This window comes from Cyrtonyx montezumae, unplaced genomic scaffold, assembly GCF_038088225.1.
Source record: "Cyrtonyx montezumae isolate F1298 unplaced genomic scaffold, pur_monq_1.0 scaffold_2, whole genome shotgun sequence".
Classification (NCBI taxonomy): Eukaryota; Metazoa; Chordata; class Aves; order Galliformes; family Odontophoridae; genus Cyrtonyx; species Cyrtonyx montezumae.
In genome coordinates, this window is record NW_027071936.1 from 35041749 (window position 1) to 35063878 (window position 22130).

Sequence of the window (22130 nt, forward strand, 5' to 3'; positions counted from 1 at the left end):
CAGTTACTAGAAAATATGAATCCTTTTTATGATGTGTGATGCTCTAATGTCTATCTGCATCCATGGTGCTTTTATTAAGAGGACATTGTATTTTGTTTGCCATTCAGCAGTAGATGGGTCGAAGGCAAAATGGCGTTACGAATCCAGTTTTGGTGTCTTATATATGGGGGAAAAGCAGGTGTAAAAAATCTGAATAGAGAATTCTCTCAAAGGGGAAGTCGTTTCAAGATTACTTCAGTTTAGGATTTGGGGGTGTTTGTGTTTTGTTTTTGAAAAGAGCTGGAGTTAACGAGCTGTAAAGTTACTTTGATTTCAAAAGAAGGCATTCTACCTTGGGAATTAAACTTGCAGATATAATTTTATCAATAAAATGTGGAGAAGCCCTTGGGTAGCATATTGACATCACCAAATCCACTTTTGTTTGCGTTCTCCCTGCTGCAGCGCTGTCAAGTACAGATGAACAGCTATTTCTGAATAACTATTTTTCAGTGAACATTTTAGTGCGGACATTTCTGTTCACATTAGATTGCACAAAATCAATTTGAATTGACAAATTAAGTTACTGCTATGATAACATTATTTTTTTCTCTCCAGAACAAGAACACCAAGTGCTGTTACAAACTGAATAACGTTTGTGGAGACATCCAGGCAGGCAAAATCCATACATTTGAGTTGGACAATGTTGTTAAAGGTAAGTGAAGAACATACACCAACAGTCAACAGCTAATAGGGGAACCATTTAATCTACTGTTGAGCTGCCCCTTATGATATGATGAACCTGATATTAGATATTTTTCATCAGAGAAGCTGTTCCAGCTGATTCTGTCATGCAGTGCCAAGTATTCCAAGGTCTAAAAATATTCCTGTGTTTCGTGGAAGATAAAAGGCAGCAGTGCTCAGGGCTGCGGGGAGCAGAATGGCAAGGGCAAACCAAACTTTCAGCGCTAACGTCAGCTTGTAAAAACGAGATGGAAACGTTGATGAGAGAGGAACATCAGCCAGCTAGCAGGGCTGAGCTGGAGCTTCCGAGGTGCCTTAGTCAAGGTGGCTGGTTAAGAGTTAATGTGTTAGAAAAACTAGTTTGAAAAAGTTGTTCCTGTCGGGATGACTCATGTTAGACAGGTCAGACCTGCACATTCACATCTGTTCAGCGTAATCATGCATGAATGTAAGCCTCTGCTAGCTTCTTCAGTGTCTTTCAGGACTAGGGGGAAGTTGTATTTTGCAAGTGAAGCACATTCATACTTTAACCCAAAGTTTAAGAAATGATAGTACTTTGAAAAGGAGCATTCCTCGCATTCGCCACAGTCTTAACAGAATTGGAGGGTTTGGGATTGGGGTCTGCTTTGCGGCTGAAAGCAAATCCGGTACACTCATACCTTCCAGATGTTTGCGGTGATTTCAAAAACGCTTACAACAATCGATAGCTCTGGGAGGGAGAAGCGGGACCCGCCGGCGGCCCGGGCTGCCCTTCGCAGGCTGGGGGCGATGGCAGCAGCGGGAGCACCGCTGAGACGCCCTGGGGGCTTTGCACCCCTGGGCTGGGGCCGGCTGAGGGCTGCCCGGCACCCCGGGACGGGAGCGGGGGGCACGGAGAGGAGGTGAGGTGCGGAGAGGCCGGCCGGCCGGCCGGGAAGCAAGAGAGCCGCGAGTTGCCGCTCGGAGCTTGGGAAGGAGCGGGGCCGGGAGGTCGGGGCCGGGGTCCCCCTGCCCGTTCGGCGGGGAGGGGAGAGACAGGCAGGGGAGGGAGGCAGGGAGGGAGCGGCCCGGCAGCGCCGGAGGGGGCGGGCGGAGGGCGCCGCGCGGCCGGCTGTGAGCGGAGGGGCGCGGGGGAGGCGGCGGGGCTCGGCCCGCTGGCGGCGGCGCTGCGCCGGGGCGCCCCGACTCGCCCCGCTATGGGCACCGGCCCCGGGACGGGCCGGCAGCGGCGCCCCGGCGCGGGGTCGGAGGCGGGCCGAGGGTGCTGTGACCCCCGGCGCGGCGCGGCCCTGCCCACCCGGCCGGCACCGGCCCCGGTTCCGGCACCAGCGCCGGGCAGGGCGGCCCGCGCCGCTTTTCCCGCGGCGCGGCCGGAGTTGGAGTTGTCCAAGTTGGTGGTGGCCGCGATGAGCGCGGCTCCTCTCCGCTCCCCCGCCCGGCGGGGCCCCTGACGGCTCTTGCCTCCGCCTTGCACGCTGCTGGGTTTGGTCTCCGGCGGTTTTTTTTCGTGTGTGTGTTTTTTTTTTTTTCTTTTTATTATTATTTTTCTCCTCCGTCTCGCTCCAGCCAAGGTGAATGGCCCGCGGTGGGTGTAGCTGGCCTCAGCGGCTCCGCAAGGGGAAAATGCTGGCGGTGGGGGTGCTGGCCGGCCTCTCGGTGCTCAGCCTCCTCACCTACGGCTACCTGTCCTGGGATAGCCTCGGACGCGGCCCCGGATTGGCGCCGGCGACGCTGGGAGAGGAGCCGGGTGCCGGCGTCCCCAGCTCGCAGCCGCACATCGTCTTCATCCTGGCTGACGATCAGGGCTTCAGAGACGTAGGGTACCACGGCTCGGAGATCAGGACGCCCACTCTGGACAAGCTAGCCGCTGAAGGGGTTAAACTGGAGAACTATTATGTTCAGCCTATGTGCACACCATCCAGAAGCCAATTTATCACTGGAAAGTAAGTTTACCACTTCATCCTTCGACTGGGTGGCTTAAACACTGTTTCTCTTGAAAAGAACCTGGGTCTCGTGGGTCAAACCCAGTCAGGTACACCTCTGCCTCACCCTGTAGGCAGAAGGGTTCCTTTCTGATTCACTTAAAAACCTCGAGCAAAATGGACTTTCTTGTATGTTTGAAATAGTGAGATAAAACTTGTGCTCTGAGAGCCAATAAGAATTCAGCACTGTGAATTGCCCCAGCAGAGTGTTGTGATACATGTGCATTTACTGCATTGCTAACATACGTGTTAGATGTCAAGTAACGTTGCTGGTACTGCAAAGTGATCAGTTTAGGATTTGCTGTGCAGTTTTGGCACGCGTGCTAAGGAAGTGAAGGGGTGAGGTGTCCTCACACCCTCTACAGCATGCACATTGGCTCATGGGTCACACTGAGCCTCACCTTAACGCAAGTTCCCTCTGGGGGTTGCATTGAATTTATGGAATGGTTCCATAATCCCTGATGTGCATGTGAGTGCAAGGGTTCAAAACTTAGGTCCTCTGGGCTACAGAATTTCTCTTGTCAAGATGCAGCCGCCAGTTTGCAAGCAGTTAGAAACTTTTATCTGAAGCCCTCGAAAATAGGGTCAATGGTAAGAGCAGCGGGTGGGTATTGTGTCATTTGCTGTCTTTGGTAGTTTGTGTGTTACCGTGATCTATTAAGCAAACAACCCAACCTCAGGGGTTTTTTTACATGAGAAGGTTACTTAGAATTGAGTAGGGGGGCTGATGGCAACAGGAATTTGAGCTGTAGGAATAGTTCCCAGAGAACTCCAAATGTGGACACATTTACTCTGGAACAAGAATGCCTTGTTTCTGTTTAGCTTAACTCACTCTGACAGAACAAGGAACTCTTAAAAGAACAAAAATGGAACAAGAGGAAAAAAAGTTACTTAGTTTATTTTCTCATTTCTTTAAATATAAACAGGAACAAAGCAATGTTAATACTGCTGGTAAAAGAAACACATGTTTAAATAAAACAAGCAACTGGCCTGGTGTCTTGCATCTCCATATGGTGGAGCTGGAGATAATTCCCAGTCTCACTCTCATTCCAGACTTGCTGGATGAGTGCGATTTGCATGGAGGACAGGCAAGATATCTAGAGCAACGCTTCCCTTGCTTTTTTCTCCTGGCCTCCCATATGTGAACAACCCTAAAGTTTTTTCAAAGTATCTACTTACTCATCCACAAGAACATAGTTGCCCTGCAGCAACTAAAGTAGCATCTAATAGGGGAAATTAGTATCAGGAAAGTGCAAAATGCATCCTGGTTGTCTTTAAAGCCATTCAGCTGTTGGAAGTGAGGACCAGCGCCAGCAGCATGTAGCCAGCCAGCTTTCTGAGGACCGTGGTTTGGGAACCAATGCTTTACAAAGGGAATGTTATGCTTCAAAATGACTCAGTCAGCGGTCAGAGGAATGGGAGAACTGGGTTCCGGGGGAGCCAGGGTACTGTGTTGGCTCTTGGAGGCTGCACAGGTTGTCTGTGTGTGCAAAGTAGAATAAAAATAGAGGGAGGAGTAGTGATACCTTACTTTAGTATGTTGAAACTTCATTGGAGAGCGTTTCCTGTGTAAATATGTGGTAACGGTCAGTAGGGATGTTCTAAGGAACCCACTTTGTTCATCAGCTTGTCAGGCAGGAATAATTCAGACAATCTGCCTACTTTGGTTTTGGAACCTTTTATAGGAAAAAATAAATTTGCTTATACTTCATTTTTATTTTCTCAGTCTGCTGTTCTGAAACTCACAGAGCATTTTTTTTATGTTGTTCTACTTAGGGAATAAGAGCAGCAGAGAGAAAAGACTGCATGATTGAGAAATAAGGGAGAAAATGGTGAGGGATTAATAGGTTTGGGTAAACTATTAACAAGACAGACCCAGAGGGATGCAGTCTCTTCTGGCTCAAGATAAATACTGGTGATAACTACTATGAATGCAGAGGTACCTTAATTAAAATGCCAGTACTCAGAAACATTTAAACCAGGAGAAGTGCTGTTATTTCTTGAATTCCAGCATGTGTTAGTTCAAGCCAATTCATTCAGGGAAGGCCCATCTGGATGCTCCGTGCCTCTCAATGCACATACTGCACATAGCATGTTCCAAATGGTACCTGATTGATCTGTGAAAAACAGAGGGACTTGTGTAAACCAGTCATTAGGGAGCCCTGGCTTATACTGCCAAGTGGAAGTTAGACTTCAGGCAAAGAGACTTTGAATGCTCCAAATTCTTTGTAGGTCTCCAGGCAGTCCCTCTAAGGCTTACACTAGTAAAGAGACCCTTTTTTGGTAGCTCTCCCATGCTAGTGAATGAGTTGGGGGGAAGAAGGTTAAAGAAGCAAGGTTAATATCTTTTTTTTTTTTTCTTTTCATGCTGTCCACAGCACTGCAGCTGGTAAGTCTGTCTTTTTCATCATTGCCTCTGTTTACTTTCTCATGTCCAGTGCTTGACTCTTTGGCCTCTTTTAAATTCTTGCTCTCCACCACTGTTACCTGTCAAATTCCTGTAGGCTGAGTGAGGTTGGATTCCACAGCTTTTATTTCAGGCCTTATTTACAGGCACAGGGAGGGGGCTGCAGCTGAGCTGAGTGTTGGGAGTAGGGAAGAAACGTGTGAGCCAGTGGGCTGGCTGCCACGTGTGATGTGCTGTCCCGGCAGGCTGCGCTGGGGCCACAGCAGGGAGGGGAGTGAGGCGACTCTTGGGAAGCAGTGCAGCCCTTGCTCTGCAGCTGCACGAGTGACCTGGCCGAGAGTTTGCTCCTCCTTGAGCTATCCTGGGACTACCATGGTTCCTGCCTGAGTTCCTGCAGCTGGCTTGAGAATTTGATAGCCAGCGCTCTCTGAAGGCTTCCTGCTATTGCTGTGTGCTGGTTTCAGCAGGGCAGAGGGCTGCATATGCTCAAGAAGTTACTGAACAGCTGATAAATTGTAGAAAGACTGTAGGCAAGTTTGAACATAAGTCGTCTTCCAGACTAGTTCAGTTGCATGATACAGAATTCTCTTTAGCTTCTTCCTTAAAAGTAATAGACATGCCTTAATAAGGAAAGTCCAGCAGAATAGCTCAGGATGCCTTACTTTAAACTAGTGCTGAGATGAAGACTCTTGCAGAGTCACTGAGGTACAGCTAAACTATAAGGCTATTTGTGAATTCATCCTTGTCTTTTGAAAGAAATGAAAAGTAAATTTCCAAACACATTATTTTATTGGAATTTACATAGAAGTACATGAAGTAATGAGTGTAGGCCTGGCTATTATCAGGTGGTAGGAAAAGGGTACAAGAGCACATGAGGATGCTCAGGCTGTGCCCAGCAGTATGTTGGTGAAGCACTTCTTTAGTTAGCTGTTATATCTGTGTGCTTAATGGCCTTGGAGTTCTTACTGCTGTGGACTACTTTTACTAGTAGGGTTTAAGACGATCTTTATTTATTGAACACTACAGAGTTGGGTTATATGGCATACAAAGAAAATCTGAGATTGTGTGAAGTTTTTTGTTTGCCTGTGTGTAAAAGTTGACTGAGGTGTGACAGAGGGAACCTTGTTAATCTGCTATGGTATAGTCAGGTGTGATATTGTTTATTTAGATTATTTCTTACATTATCATAAACAGTCTTCTCCTTTTTGAAGGAAGGATTACTAAAGCATAGTTAGTACAGACAGTTTCCCAGAGCTTTTAAAGAAAAGGAATCTAGTCATAACATGTCATACTTTTTTTTCTGGCATTACATAGGTGGCAGATTACTAACTCTAATTCTATGTCCCTGGTATTCTCCTGACCAACAGTCACATAGCAATCAGCTAGGACTGTAACATGCTCTGGCATCCTCTTGGGCCACAGGAAGGCTTCTGATGTACACAAGGGTATAGGATCTGAGTTTGTAGAAACTGGTACACAGCCAGGGTTACAGATCACTAAAGAATCTGAACTCCCTTTTACAATGAATACTTATGAATCATGGAAGCCCTACACTAATCTCAGGAATGAGCTCTGCATGATGAATGGAATGTGGAGATAGAAGATGTTGAGAAATGTTGAAGGTCTGGGGAAATAAATCCCCTTTCCCCTGGGATAAAATGAAATATTGAGAACTTGCTCATCCAGAGGAAACAGAAATAGACTGTAATAATTGTATATGAGTTTGATAACTGTATAAATAATACCACATACACACACACACACACACACACACACACATATATATATAAAACTTGTTAGTACACACTCTCTTCCAGGCATGCCTGTGTAGCTATATGTAGTTCACCATTAAAAATGACAATGTCTCTGCAAACTTAAGAGTTATTTTGCCAAATAGAACAGAGGAAAGTTTAAAATATTTTTAATTGAAAGCAGTGCAGCTGACTTGCAAGTAAACAGAAATATTCTGGTTCAAGGCTTCAGGCTCTCAATGTGCCTTCTCTTTTTCTCCCTTCCTGGGTGCACAGTGAGTGATCTCAGCTGTTTGGCTGTTCTGAGCAAGATCCAGTACAACCATCTGTGACTGGGAAGTTATCTTCTGTGTCTTTAGTTGGAGAGTCTCAAAGACCCGAGGTCTGCACTCGTCAGTGCCTTGTGTGAGTCCTCAACCAGTTTGGCCTTGGTAACTGTCAAGTAGAGGAAGTACTCTAGGCCAGGTATTTTCAGCCTTACAAGAAGTGAACTTCAAAGCAGATGAGTGCTGGGCAGGTCCATGACCATGGCACACTGGCCTAGTCCCAGCAGGCACCCTGGTGGTTTCTACTGGTTGTCATCAGCGTATTCAGAAAAAAAGTTGTTGTTCTAGATGAAGAAATACTCAGTAACACTCCGATATATTTGTAATTAATGAAGAAGGAAAGATTGCAAAATATCTGCACGAAATGTCAAGAGATGGCCTGGTACTGTGTCTGTTCTGCACTAAAGAGATCTGGCAGTCATTGATCTCGAGTGTAATTTTGGTAATTGCTTTCATTTAGAACCTGGATAGTAAAATTAAATGTGCAGAGAAGATGTGTGGCAAAGAAGGAAATACCAAGATTAAGAGACTGCAGTAATACTGAAAATCATCTTGACAAATTAGAAAAATAATCTGGAAAAGCAGAATTAAATTCAGTAGTGACAAATGGCAGAAGCTGTGCTGGAGCAAGACTAATAACTTCAAAAGCAGAGAGTGGTGAACAGCTGCTTAGACAGCAGTTCTTTAGAAAAGTAGTTGGGAAGATAGCAAGTCATACATTGAATATAAAGTCAACAATATGCAGTTACCAGAAAGATAAGCATCATACTGGTTTGTGTAAACTGAGCAGTGTGGTGGATATGTGAAGCATCCCTTCTGAGCTGTCACTGGAGGACTTGTGTCCAAACCAAGGCATTGCTGTCCCACACCACTGTGCATAGCTGAATAGAGTTGCTGTGAGGGTGAGCAGGTATCTCAAAAAGATAACTGTAGAGGAAAGATGAGAAGGAATGGGACAAGTCTTCACTAATTTACGATCGGAGCTTTAAGGCAAAGAGGAAGGGGATAATGGCCTTTCAGTGTCATAGTGAATGGTGCAACAACTAAAGGGCTTTCCTAGGTAAGAAAAAACTTTGTGTTAGGTAGTAGGGAGAACTTTCAAATGGTAATGATTGTGAAACCCTGAACAGCTTGCTTTGGGAAATTGCTGAGTTTCTTTGTTGGCAGTCATTGAGAACAGGCAAGACAAATATGTCAGGAATGACATAATGTAGTTGAATTTGTCTTGGGGAAAGGGTTGAACAGGATGGGTTCTCTTCAGCTCAAATTCTTCTCTGCATCATTTTAAGTACGTATTAACTACAGAAGGTGTTCTGGAGAATGATCATAAAATATTTTTGAAACAGTACACTACAAATTATTTCTGTTTTCATTCTGAGATGAAGTAATCTGTGTGAAAGTTCAGTTTTCTTCCAGAAATTCCTTTTTTCCATATTCTAATTTTCTCTGAAAATTTTCAAGATTTTTTCCCCCAGGCCTTTATAACTCCTGTAGTATGTAATCATTTGTTTCTGCTAATTTCTTTCCTGACAATTAGTGGGACTGCTGCCAAAGATGTTGAGGTATCTTTTTCCATGTTCTTGTTATACATCTTGCACTTAGGATGACACTGACCATGTATATGCAGCATACAGAGAGAACGAATAAATAATTAAATTTAGGACTTCCTTTTCTTGTTTCATTCTCCCTTTGTGCTCTCCTTTGTTCTTTCTACAGAAAATTAGATCCAGTTAGTATCCTTCAACAGAAAGTTAAACTCTATGCCTGTTCATATCATTGTAATTACTAATGTGCTATAAAAAGATTCTTCCCTCCAAATGTTCAGGGAAGGAAGCTACATAAAAACAGTAAAGATTAAAAAAATAATAACATGAAGGGAGTAGTGAAGTTTATTACAGGCTGTGATAACTTTTCCTTGCATTGCTTTTGGGAAATACTTTTTTTTTTTTTTGGTCCTCTACATATATGACTATAAGGCAAACGTAGCCTTACCTGATGTGTGATTGACTAGACAGAGGCAACAGATTAACCTTTGTCATTGTCCAGTATACACAAAGTGCAGTGAGTTAAATAACACAGTTGGACATAAATTTACAAAGTCTCCAGTTTTCAGTCAGCAGTACTTTGGGGAGGCTGTTACAGAGTTTTAAGAGGAAAAGAGATTGTACTCAGAGGAAAACTTAAGTTGGTTAGGGAATTTTGCTGTCCTCATCATAACAGACAAATTATATTTGCAATACTGTCAGATTAGGCAGGACTTAAAATTTTGACAAATTAAAATCAAGTGTTAGTTAAAATACTTTGATTTCTCAGATTTGTGAGGTAAAGAAGAAAACGATCTGTTTACTTATAGTCTTTGTGATACATATCCTGGTGGCAACGTCAGACCCAGGGAATTGTTTTCATAATTGTGTACATCTTAGTTCTGGTATTGACCTTTTCTGCATTTCTGAGTATCAATCAATTTTCTATTTGATTTGTTTTATCAGGGTCTCTGAACATTTTAATGAAATTTTGTTTTAAAGTAGTTCTTTAAATTAATAAAATGTTTAATCAGTCTTGAATACAAATGTTCCTCTAATTTTTGTTCCCATTTCTGTGCATCTAGTAAAGCACTCCTCATAAAATTGAGCACATGCTTATAGTAATATAAAAATTATATTTATGTCCTATCTGTAGAATCATATTTCACTGACGTGTGCAGGTACATAAAATTCATGATAAAATATGATAAATGAAAAGCATAAACATTTATTTTATACTAATTTGACAAAAAAAAAAGAAAAGATGAGTGCTTGAGAACTAAGACATTAGATTTATGAAACTTGTTATCTTTTGAATTCTTTCTCTTTTTGACAAATTAGTTCATATTTTGGGGATTTAAATATTTTTTCATGTACTGTAGCAATTGGCGTGAGTTCATTTTTATACGAAAAATTTATGATTTGCTGCAGAGTCCATAAGAATCTGAACTATTGATGTTTCGTAGGGGGTACAGCTTGATACAAACAGTTGCCTTCTCAGGCATGATACATCACACTGCTTTTTTCATGTTATTCCAGTCTAGTGCAGTTTCTGGTGGTCTGAGTAGGTAGTGCTTGCTCATTAATAGCTGTAGTTCTCTGAGATTTCCTTTTCCTTCCCCTTTAGTTATGGCCCTGATCTGTATTGTTTCACAGTCATGTTCTCTACCACGAGGTGAATTTTCTTAGTTTTAGAATGTGTTTAAGAATGACACTTCTGAACACTGTGCCTGTGTATGTAGGATATGTTTGCCTACTCTATGTCTTTTTTTAATAGCTACCCATTTTATTAGTTTCCATTCTTAAAACCCAGAATGTTTATTTTGGAGATGTTAGCTTGTCTCTCTAAATCTAAATTGTTCAGCTGAAATTTGATTAGTTCACAAAGAAATCAAGATAACACTAATGGTTAACAGATTTAAAATATTGGGATAAAAGATGTTTTAACCATTGAGATTTGGCTGAAATTACTTTTGATGTTTTATGGCCTGTGATAAAGTAGAAGAATTTAACTTTATTGTACCTTCTGGCTCATAGTAAGTAAAAAGGAAAACATGTTTCACGATTCTAGTTCAACTGCACTTCTAACACGTTAATTAACAATATCAGCTATCACCTGCCTATTGATTCAGGCTGTTATCACTATGCTATCAGGCTGTAGTTCGAGTGGATAAAAAGAAAGTAGTGCTAGAGTTGGAAGACAGATGTGAGATATCTGAATGCTCTTTTCTATGAAAAAGATATTGTATTAGACTACAAGCATTGAAGTAGACGTTAATACATTGTGTTGCATCCAAAAAGACTTTTATTTTCAACCTAGGGCAGAAAATTGATATATAAAAAACAAATCTGTGCCATTGTTTGCTTGTTTGTTTATACCCTTGAATGCCTGATTAAGTGAGACCTCTGCATCTTGACATCTTTCTCACTGTCTTGACATGCAGAATTTGAGATGGTTGTTTGTGAACCACATATCAACTGTATCTCACACCTTGAGAAGAGGTGTCAAAGGAATGGGGAAGGAGGGCTGCTCTGTACTGCTGACACCAGCAGGTGTGGCCTGCAGGGTCCTTGCATGTGGAGCAGGAGGAATGTGAGAAAGTGCACAGAGTTAATCATAGTTGTCACGTGAGGCACCAGAAGTGCATTCCCTCCCCACATATTCTTGGGAAAAGTAGTTCAATGCCTGCTTTAAAAGGCCTATATGAAGTAACTGAAAGATATTTGCTTATTAATGCTTAAAACCATAAATATAGAAGTATTTATTCCAGTATTTGGAAGCTATAAAAGATATTGAAAGCAATACAAAGGAAGATCCCACAAACCTTGCTTAAAGTCACAAACTTCAGCAGACAGTCTTAAGCTTCGTTTGTACACATTGAATGTTCAGGTTATCATTTTGTGCAGAGATCCAGATGACAAAGATGCTTTAATATATGATTATTTAATGTTGTCAGGTTCTCTTGCTCGAGTATTTGTTGCATTGTGGCAAAGTGTGGCAGCATAAGGGCAGTCTTCGTGGTGGACAGTTAAAAACTGAAAATTTCACTTGTCACACATTCAAATGGTGAACAGATTTGAACATATTGCTTCTAATAATTAAAAATACTTGATGTTTCATACTCAAATTTGGTTACACCACTTGATCTCCATAAATCTCTTCCATCCTGTAAGTATTTTATAGTCTAATTTGTCACAAAAAATATTCCTGGAGTAGAGGAAAGGGGCAAATTACTTCAGTGTTGCTTCTCTGCCTGTAGAATTGCTCCTGGTAAAAGAAACAAACAAACAAAAAATAACCAAACACAAGTATTAAGAGGTTTAAGTGTTTGGTCTGTGGCCCTTTACCAGCCTGACCACTCTCTCTCTTTGGAGTCAGCACTGTCATGGCCCTAATAAATCTTGTTTCTCCAAGACCACAGCGTATTGGTGAGGATACAACAGCACTAAATTTAGCATTATTTCTTGAAGTCTGAACTGTTCCCTGTACTACTTTCACCAGACCTATGCAGGAAGTATATACGTTACTAAGCATACAGAGGCTTACATGTGTCAGGTATGTACTTCCTTGAAGCAGCTTTACAGTCTGTGAGATTTATTTCTGTCATCTTTCTTAACCTGATTGTTGCTGCTCTTACAATATGGTATTCATTTTAATAGAAGAACATGAATTTGAGCCCAAATATGGAGCTGGAAGGGAGGTAACATTTTGTTGGTTCTTAGTTTTACAAGTGAGTGGTTGTGGTGCTTTTACATTGCAGAATCTGTAGTCTTAAGGTGCAGAAGAGTGAGCCTCCTTGTTAAGATCAGGAATATTTGTTCATCTTGCTCATACTAGTTATATATGCTAACCATGATGTGGTCTTATGTAAAGATGAAGAGTTTAGGTAATACTGTTTGGCACTATTATAGCCTTGTTGAGTCTTTACTGCGTCACAGATTTTTTTTTTTTTTTACAACCCTTGGCAGTAATGTGTTTCCCACAGTGAAAAACTCATGTAGCATCTCTTGGAGTCTTAAGGTTTTCTGTTGTGATTTCAACATGCAGTAAGTTTTTGCCATCTCAGACAATTACACGGCTTATGTGTTGCATTTCCATTATTACCAGCTTCTGTTTTGTTTTTAGGAATTTGAAATGTTGGCACTTCTTTACCTGTTCCTGATAAACCTTTGCCAGAGCTGAGCTGGTGGCAGACGGGAGTCCAGCAACAGCAGGCTCTTGGAGGAGTCAAATGTTTTCATTGATGCTTTCAGTAGAGATGTTTCTGTTGATTTTGGGCTCAGATCCTTCTGCACAGTGCATTATATTTCTGCCATACAAAACATTGGCTGTTTTCAGCCAGGAAAATGTAGCTCAAGTAGTGTGTTAATGGCTTCTGTACTAACCCAGAGGCTCTTATCAGCACTGTCAGCAGGAGCCAAGTGGCTTTTCTAGCATCCTTTTGATACTCTGCCTGCTGCTACTAAGTGTGACCTTCAAGTGACCTTGAAGTTTAATACACTGCATTCATGCCAGCTGTTGTCTCCTACACTGCATTTGTTAACCAGACACGATCTCCGACAATGAGTTGATTTAGAAGTTCTCTTTGTAAGAGATGGAGCTTTTCTGTGCAAGTCTTTATAATGCTTTTTGACTCTGGAAAGCTGTCATATGAAGATGATACACTATTATTCAGCAAGTTTCCTCTGTGTAACTGAGTCATATCTGCTCACTTCAGTAGCAAAAACATATGTTTTGCTACCAATAGCCATGGTGAGTCAACACCTAAGGCAAAATAAAGTTTGTGGGTTATTTTGTTTTCTTTAATGCCCAAGTCACAGTCTGAGGCATCTTAAAAGAAATGCAGTAAGCATTTCCAGTTGAAATGATTTCATGCTGTGGTTGTCAGTTTTTATTCTGGCATTATGGGTTCTTAGAAAACTACTGATCATCATAAGAAATGTATTTAGGGTCAGAACCAGATATAGCATAAAGAGGCATAAGCCATTCATGGAGGTATTGGGCTTTACTTTGTGGGATTGTTTTCTTTGTCCAGATTCCTGTGTTGGGAAGCCCTGCCTGTGAGGTGAGAGCACCTACCACATGTGAGAACAATTGGTGAACAAACCCCTTGCTGGTCTGTTAGCTAAGAGAAAGCTGCTTCCTGGTTTCTGTTTCTTTTGTGATATATGTGTATTTAAAAAAATAAGAGTAGATTAGCATGGATATGATGATAGGGATGCCTGTGTAAGAACAGATATTTTTTTATGGTCAACACTGAATGCATTTAGGTTGATGGTAATTGTAAGTAAAGGACAAGTTGCTGCATTAGAATCATTGTTTTAGATAGTTATATGGAACATATGAATAGAAAAGAAAAAAAAACATTTAGAATATTTTCAAATTCATGACAGGGGTAAATTTTCGTATTTATAAGGCAAAGCTTAGTGTAAAGAAAATGGTGATTGTTGAAAATATTATGGCCGGCAGCAGGAAAGTCAGCTTTTTTGTTCAGGTCCATTCCATAGGGCGTAATCAAGCGGTTGCACGTGCCCTACTTCAGGTATCTTATATACGAAAGAATGCTTCAATTTAAGATCCTTGAAATTCTTTGAGCTTTACCACACTGAAGAAATAAGTAACAAATGAAAAGCCAAATTAGTGTTTTGACAGATAAAATACTTTCAATAAGGACAATGGCAAGATTATTTAGTGGGGCTAGAGAAGAGGTGAGATAGTGGTTTAGAGAATACCATAAGGATTTCCACATCTGTCCTGGTATGAATCTTCTCTTGAATTGCCTTTTTGGCCACAGGCAGACAGCACAACATATCCAGGCTTCAATTGCACATCATGCATCAGTGGACCTTGTTATGATATCGCTGTAATATATTTGGAGCAGGGAAGATTTCTGAAGTTTATCACTTGCTAACTTGACTCACTTGCAGGCTCCTTCTGCAGTCTCCCATCTTGCTACAGGAAAAGTATGTCCTTGGTAATACTGGTTCTGTGCAGCATTTTCCTCTCTTTCCTTAGGATGCCTCTTTGGCCTTTTTCATGCTATGCAAAAAAATAAAAAATAAATAAATAAATTTTAAAAATCAATAATAATAATAATAATTGAAAAGCAAAGCAAAAATAAATTTAATGCCACAACTTGATCCTTTACGTTGTCCTAGAATCACTTTTAAGCCTCTGCAGCCTCTCGAATGTCATCCAGACTTTCCTGGACACCGTCCCACCAGGTTGTGTTTTTGGAGTCTTATGTCTGTTTCCAAGGCCCATCAGTTCAGCACCCAGACTTAATCCATTTTTTTGCATTTCCCATTATTCTGTCTCCACCATCTAGCGATGGGGGAGCCAAGCCACCTCTTCTCCACAAGAAAGAATGGAATCATGCTGTTTTTTGGTTCTCTCCCTAATTCTTCAGGCATTTTTTGGCTAAATCGTAGTTCAGCAATTGATGCATGTTTCAGACATGACCAGAATTTATGTTTATGTTAATCATTTACTGGCATGCAGATTTAGCATCTGTAGGGCAAGAATATTTATACTTGCATTATCAGAGTCTTTTAAAGCTGGGTTTATAGTAGCTGACCACGGAAGTATATACATATTAAGATTTATTGTAGATAACAGTCCTTGCACAATTCTGAAAATATTTTTAAAAAGCTTTGAAAGCCTGCTATCAAAGGAGATTTTCCAATAAATAGATGATATTCAGGCTGTACCTTTCTATTGCTGTGGTATGCTAAACCTGGAAAAGGTGATCCTAACATGCAGGAGGAACTTTACAGAGGTAGTGCTAAGCCAACAAATGTTTCAAAAAAAAAGCAAACCTAAGGCACCTGAAAACAGTTCAGGGGTTTCTAATTAAATATGACATGATATCATATGCAGTGTGATATACAGGCACATTTATTCACATTTCAAGTTTGCTCTTCTCTTTTCAAATCAATCCATGCCTCACTGATTTACTACAAGTCCTGGAATTTAGTTCTCTGCTACTGCCAGCTTGTCGCAGCAGCGTGGGGAAATTTGTTACGCTTTCTGCAGTCTGATATGAGAACAAGGTGTTTTCAGCAGCACAGATGTTCAGTGTACATCTGCAGTGCGCTGGCCCAAGCCCCTCTTGGCGCTGCCTGGCTGTGCTGGACCCAGCTACTGCAGGCGCTGCCAGTGTTCCAGTAGCAGCGTGGAGCTGGCCATCTTTGTGCTGAAGGAACAAATGAAACACCATGCTACTCAGCCTTAGTTTCTTTTTTTTTTTTTTTTTTTTTCAGCCATGCAGTGTGGATCTAGCTGCTCTTGCTGCACAGCAAGGTGAGCCGGTTCTGAGCAAAGCTCGACTGACTGACATGGCCATGGTGAAGGCTATCTTGGTTGATACTATTTGGTTCTTGAACTGAAGCAGTCTTGCTCCTAGCCTGCCATGAATGGAGACAGCAAGCTGGCATTTCCACATCCATACAGTCTTCTCCAGAAAACTGGGATTTAAGAAATAACAAATTCCCTAACCCACCCCTCTCAGGATATAGTAACAAAAATATCACTAAAAATATTTGGAATTACATTCTCCCTTAAATCTTCAACAAAGATTTTCCCACAGGCAGACTTAGTTACAATTTCAGTTATATAGTTTTTCTGTTGCCTGACTTCCATCCTGCTGCGGTTTAAGTCTTAAGATCTCTTGTTGATTCCTATGTTAAGAACTTCTTTTGCTACAAAAGGTGATGAATCTCCTATAAATCCAAAATCTATTATCGTGTCTCTGCTCTTCCCTTCTCTAGCCTGGGTAAGATAAGTTCTTGCCATCTTTCTGCATTGATCTTGGTTTATATATTGATGATGATTCCAAATGTTCTTCTCTGAACATTTTATCTTTGGGCTTATTAGAAGTCATGCTCAGAACAGGACACAGTGTTCCAGTTGACCAGTACTGCTGCATTATTACATTCTAAATCCCAAAGTTTCTAAAATGTTTTCATTGCTGAGCAATTGAAGGCAGTACGTGACTCCTTTACTGGCATGAATTCACCTCAGCAGAAAATCTTGCCAAAGCATCTGTGTATCATAGAGTATATGACTCTTCTTCCACTGCTGATGGGTAGAAAATGTCACAGGAACAAAAGATCTTGTGCTGTCTTTACCAGTTAAGCTGTGATCGGCAAATTAGAAGCTGATGATTTTCCTGCATGGGTTTGTTCCCAGTAGAACACCCACACTGTGGTACAGTGCTGGTCTTCAGAGTGCACTGAAGCCACACTGATACTTGAAAAGGAATCAGCCGTGTTCAAGGTATGTTCCCTTTCTGGTCTGAATATTTGGATATGAAGCAAATGCATTTCCTTCTAGCAGATTTGAAAAATCCTTTGCCAGCTGTTGCATTTCCATGCATTGAACAGACTGTCATATGTTTTACTTCACCAGTCACTTTTATGCACCTTTGTAAAAGGATGTTTCTTTCCCCCACAGCATCACATCACTGCTGACTCATCTACACGTTGGGTTATCAATAAGACCTGGATCTTGTTTCTGTGAGGGGGAAAAAAAAAACACATTCTTCTACTTGTGCAGTTGGTTATTGCTACCCAAAAACCTTGCTTTGTAATGTCATTGAATTGCCTTCTGTCTTAGTTCAGGCTGTTCTTCTCATTCATGTTTAGTTTGGATTTTGACTCTCCTGTCTAAAATGCAGCATGGCAGCTCTACTGGCACAAATGGCAGTCTACATGGGTAATGAAATTAACATTGTATAAATTTTACCTTAAAAATATATTTATAGTCCATATGAAAAGAATCACCATAGAAGTAACAAACCCAATTGCTTTTACGTATTCCTCAAGGATATATTTTAAGAAGGAAAAAGCCCATACCTTAAATATATTTGTTCCAAATTCCTCATCTTAAAACTTGAAACCAAATTTCCTAAATATATTTTCAGGATCAGTTAAAGAAATCGTGTTGGCCTTTTGGATCACCTTTTCAGCCACAGGCGTTTAAAGCCTGTGTGTTTGTTTGGGGTATGATTGTGTTTTGGTGGGGTTTTTTTCCTACTCTCCCTTCCTCATTTTTCTAGTTCATAACAAACTGAATAATTATCTCAGTTTTGTCATGACTGTTGGAAGGACCATGTAAATGTATCCTGACATACATGGGTTTTACTGAGTGCCACCTGTAGGTATGAAACAGGTAAGAATAGGTGGATTGTTCACTTTTTTCTTTTTTTTCTCCTGCATTTCTCTGGAGAAATTAGGTGAAAAAATACCAGAATAGCAGTGGTGATTTTGGTAAGTAAAATTACTGAAATGGCAGAACCTTTTCAGTACCTATGTTGTTGCAATAAAGCTGGAAAAATAAGGCCAATAAAAGCTGGGAAGCCAGGCTGTCCTGTACTTCCCATGGTGAGTGAGGAAGGATTTGTCTTTTGCAAGCTGTAATTTTTCTGTAGGTGGGGCTAAACCTTGTAGCTCATAGACCTGCAAGATAAAGTTGTTCGAATGGGTTTCTTCACAAGAAATAGTTTGTACTGCAGATCAAGGTGATCTTAATTCATTTACAAAGCTGCAGAGCTAATAGCAGGTACAGCTTCTGATGTATTCAACAATACAAGCACACATGTGTTCATTAATATTCTCATTACTGTAGTTGCTTTGCTGAGGAGAGAACAATTTGATGAATTAATAGAAAGAAGGGTTTCTCCTCATTGACAAATGAGACCATTTTCTTAAAAGACCTTTTGAAGCTTTCAGTTATTTTGAAGCAGACATATGGTTTTTAACAGCACGGGTTTTTTTCCTACAGAATTACTGCTGGATTTTAAAGATCAGAGATGGGCATTCAGTCACGCTCCAGGTGTTTCCTCTGCCATGGCTAATACCTGCTTTTATTAGCAATATTCCCTTTACTTTCATTTGAATCATGTTCGGCAAAAATGCAATTGTCACCTGTTATCAAAGAACAGGATTTCGGTTTCATGTTCTTAGTTGCCCTCTTCCTCTCTAAGAACATGGATATGATGAAGAAGGTAGGTAAAATAATCCCTAAGTAGACTGAAACCATCAAGATTATATCCCAGAAACTGAAATTGGCAGCTTCTTTGTTTTAGGTAGCATTCCTGGAAGAAGGCAGCATCTGGCAATAATTCCTATTTTTTGCACATCAGCATTTTTTTCTACATCATTAGTAACAAACATGTCCTTGTGAATTGGACAGATTCTTTGCACATTACTGCACTTCAGTAAAATTCTGCGACTGTTACTTGGAATTTTCAGAAGATAGTGCTGAAAATTTTAAAATTTCACTGTTAAAAATAAGTACTCTAAAAGTACTCAGTCTTTTGAGGACACTTCCTGGAAGAAAAACTGCTGCTCTCAAAGATACATTAGTCCTACAGAGAACCACTGCCATTTTCCTACAGTGAAGATAGAACAGTCTATAGAATAGAGGTCTGTGGGCCTTTTTAATGTGTTGTCTGATGTCATTTTTGTGAAGTGCAACCACTGTATTAGGAATTATTATACAAATGAAAGTTGCAGAAGAGTTTTAGATTGATTTATATCAAATCATCATGTAATTGGAAGTAGTTTATGCACGTACTATTTTGTGTCCATTTTGAAAGGGAGCTTTATGGAATACAGAAAGCCAAGTTAAGTTTTGGTGTCTAGAAAAAAACATTAGTAAGGGAGACATATAAGTATGCATTTTCTCTGCCACCGTTCTTCTCTGAAAAATGAATTTACTGTTACACTTGAACTTTGAATCTGCTGGCAACAAACTTAACGTGGCCACAGTAGCTGGCCTAAAAAAGAAAAGAGAAATGCTGAAAAACTCGCCCTTGTTAAGCGTAATTCTCTTGGCTTGCATGTGGGAAACTTTGAATTTAGCAAATGGAACGAGTGTGTCCTGAATCTGCCCTGTTTGCTAGCAGTTGATAAGTTGTGTCAAAACAGTCCTGCACACTTGCAATTAAATTCAGGGGGTTTGTTTGTTTGTTTGAAGGAAGCATTTACAAATATTACCATGCTGCAAAAAATGTCTGAAACAGTTGGTGCTGATACAATACTGGCCAGGAAGGCATGGAATTAAAATATTTCCCCTCAGCCGTCTGCTCTGGGTTTATCAGTTGCTAGTGCCATACAAAAAACTGTGCCTGTCTGTACTGTGCTGATCCAAACAAAAAGTGTTTTCCTGCATAAACAGGTTTCTTTTCAATGGAATCTTTCACCAATTTGGGCTTGACAACACTGTTTAAATTGCAGTCAACTTGTCTCACTCCCAAACTTCCAATGCATCAAAATCTCCTGCCCTTTGCAATTAGGAATTTAACATCAATTGCACTGACATGAATGGAAATATTCCAGGTTTACAGTGGCCCAGTGTAGACTAGTTAGTGACTTCATATTGGAAAGCATTCAAATTTTGAGTCTAAATGAACTAGGCTCAGAGCATAAATTTAACTGCACATCCTTTAAAAGCAGACTAAAATATTTTATGAAAATTGCCCAAACACTGCAGAACCCATATAATAATTTTCAGTCATTTCAGGAAGCATTAGCAAAAGAAAGAGATAACATGAAGATGAACTCCAGACGAGTTTGCTGAAAAATATAAATCAGTATAAACAAAGATTTATTCTAGTGATTCTTACATTTCTAAAATGCAATGTGAAAAAAATATATATATTGTCAGCTTCTTGACCAAAGGCTACCAGTGCCTCTACTTCATCTCCCAGCCCAGGGTTGTGTTGATTCAGTGTGACCCACACACCCATGAAAGTCAAGAGAGAATGTGATATTTACTGGTTCCCTTTGTGTTCTCATTCTGTAGTGATGTCAGCGTCAGGCTCAGCCCATGCTGCCTTCTATCATAGCAGTGTCCTATGCATGTACAAGTTAATAAAGGCAACATAAAGACATTTAGGAGACAGTTACATTTCTTGCACTCATTGTGGCCTTTTGGTTTCACACAGCAGTGTCAAAAAAGCTGACAAAGAGTCAGAAGTAGAGTGCAGTACGTTGATAATGTCAAGTACAGGTCCATGTCTTCCATGGCACAGGTGGGAAACAAGGGATGCAAAAGGACATAGCTGGAGAGAAAACGTTGTCTGTCTCCAGAATTGAAATCCTGATTATCTGAATTGCTAGTTTTCTTAATTGTCAGTAGATGCACTCTTTCTAGTAATTGGTGTGCAATTTGGATGCATCATTTTATTTGTTAGTTTATTGTTACATTAATTTGCCTTTGTTTTGTTAGTTAGATGAAACTGAATTTAAAAGTCAGTAGAAGAGTTATTTACAAGATTTTAATACAAACATTCCAAAATGCATTTGTAAATAACAACGTGGATTTCCTTATATGAGTTGTTTAGGTGAAGAAATCTAAATAAACCCAGGCAGTCCTTAGAAGTAAGTGATAGGCACATCAAATCTGGTAATACACAAGAAGCAGAGAGAAGTGAATGCAGTGTAGCTGGCTTTATGTGCCCTCCCATTCTGCATCCTATGCTGGGAATGAAGATCCTGTTGGAAAAATTGAGTGTTTTCTGCTCATGGGGTGCACCTGGAGATTGGCACAACAGAAAACATGACAGAGAGAGAACAGATTGCTTCCCTTCACTGAAACAGATGACTTAACCTATCTACTGTGTATGACACACAGCCATTATCGTTTAAGAAAAAATGTTCACAGACTGTGCGAGTTTGCTGATATCACTTGCCTCTAAGTTTGCACCTCATCAGTTCATTATTTAAGGAAGCGAGGAAGGAAAGAAACCATGTCTTAATCTGCGTAGGTGGATGATAATGCAAGAGCCAGTGAAGTAGGAGGACAGTCTGCAGCAGAGCCAGGAGAGAATTTTGCTGTCGGCTGGGGTACGAGGAGGGAGATGTTTGGCTGGACTCCTTGAGCTTGTGTGGGGTAAAGAGCTGCAGGGCAGCGCGTGCTGCCTTGTGGGACTGGTGAGTGAGAAATGTGGAAGTCTGAAAGATGGGCCTGACCTCCCCCTCCTTCTGTTCTTCTTCCTTGTAATCTGTGCTCTCGGCCTGGCTCGAGTTTGGATTTTTTGAAAGCTGTTTTTAGAGTAGTAACGATGACAAATTCAGTATCTGTAATTGTCATCAAGACTCTGGAGGAAGTCAGCAAACTATGGAAACTGTAGCTACTTGGGTCTTAGAGAAGGGATTGCGGTTTTGGCCCTCCATAGCTGCTTCTGTCCAAGGTTTTCACACGGTTTTAGCAACATCATTAAGGCTAGCATCACAATATTCTGTGAAAGGAGAACTGAGTTATCATTTTGGTTTGATAAGAATGAAAAGCTGCGATGATCATATTTATTTGAGCCTTGCTGTGTGACCTAAGGTGCTTTGTTGAAGCTTGTCCTCCTGAAGCCGGAGGTTAGTACTGGAGGGAGCAAATGGGAGTGTAGTTCTGTCCATTGTAAGATCCAACCACAACTTGAGCT

The 22130-nt window shown here is 40.8% G+C and overlaps 1 protein-coding gene across 1 annotated transcript in view; it reads left to right on the forward strand.

Annotated features, from left to right (window-relative positions):
• Positions 1–1555: 1555 nt before the first annotated feature.
• ARSJ (arylsulfatase family member J) overlaps positions 1556–22130 on the forward strand; it is a 38675-nt gene continuing 18100 nt past the window's right edge. The window contains exons 1-2 of the mRNA XM_065736862.1: positions 1556–1601; positions 2266–2642. Of these exons, the coding sequence (XP_065592934.1) occupies positions 2275–2642 (368 nt within the window). The 5' untranslated portion in view covers positions 1556–1601; positions 2266–2274. The remainder of the gene's footprint in view (positions 1602–2265; positions 2643–22130) is intronic.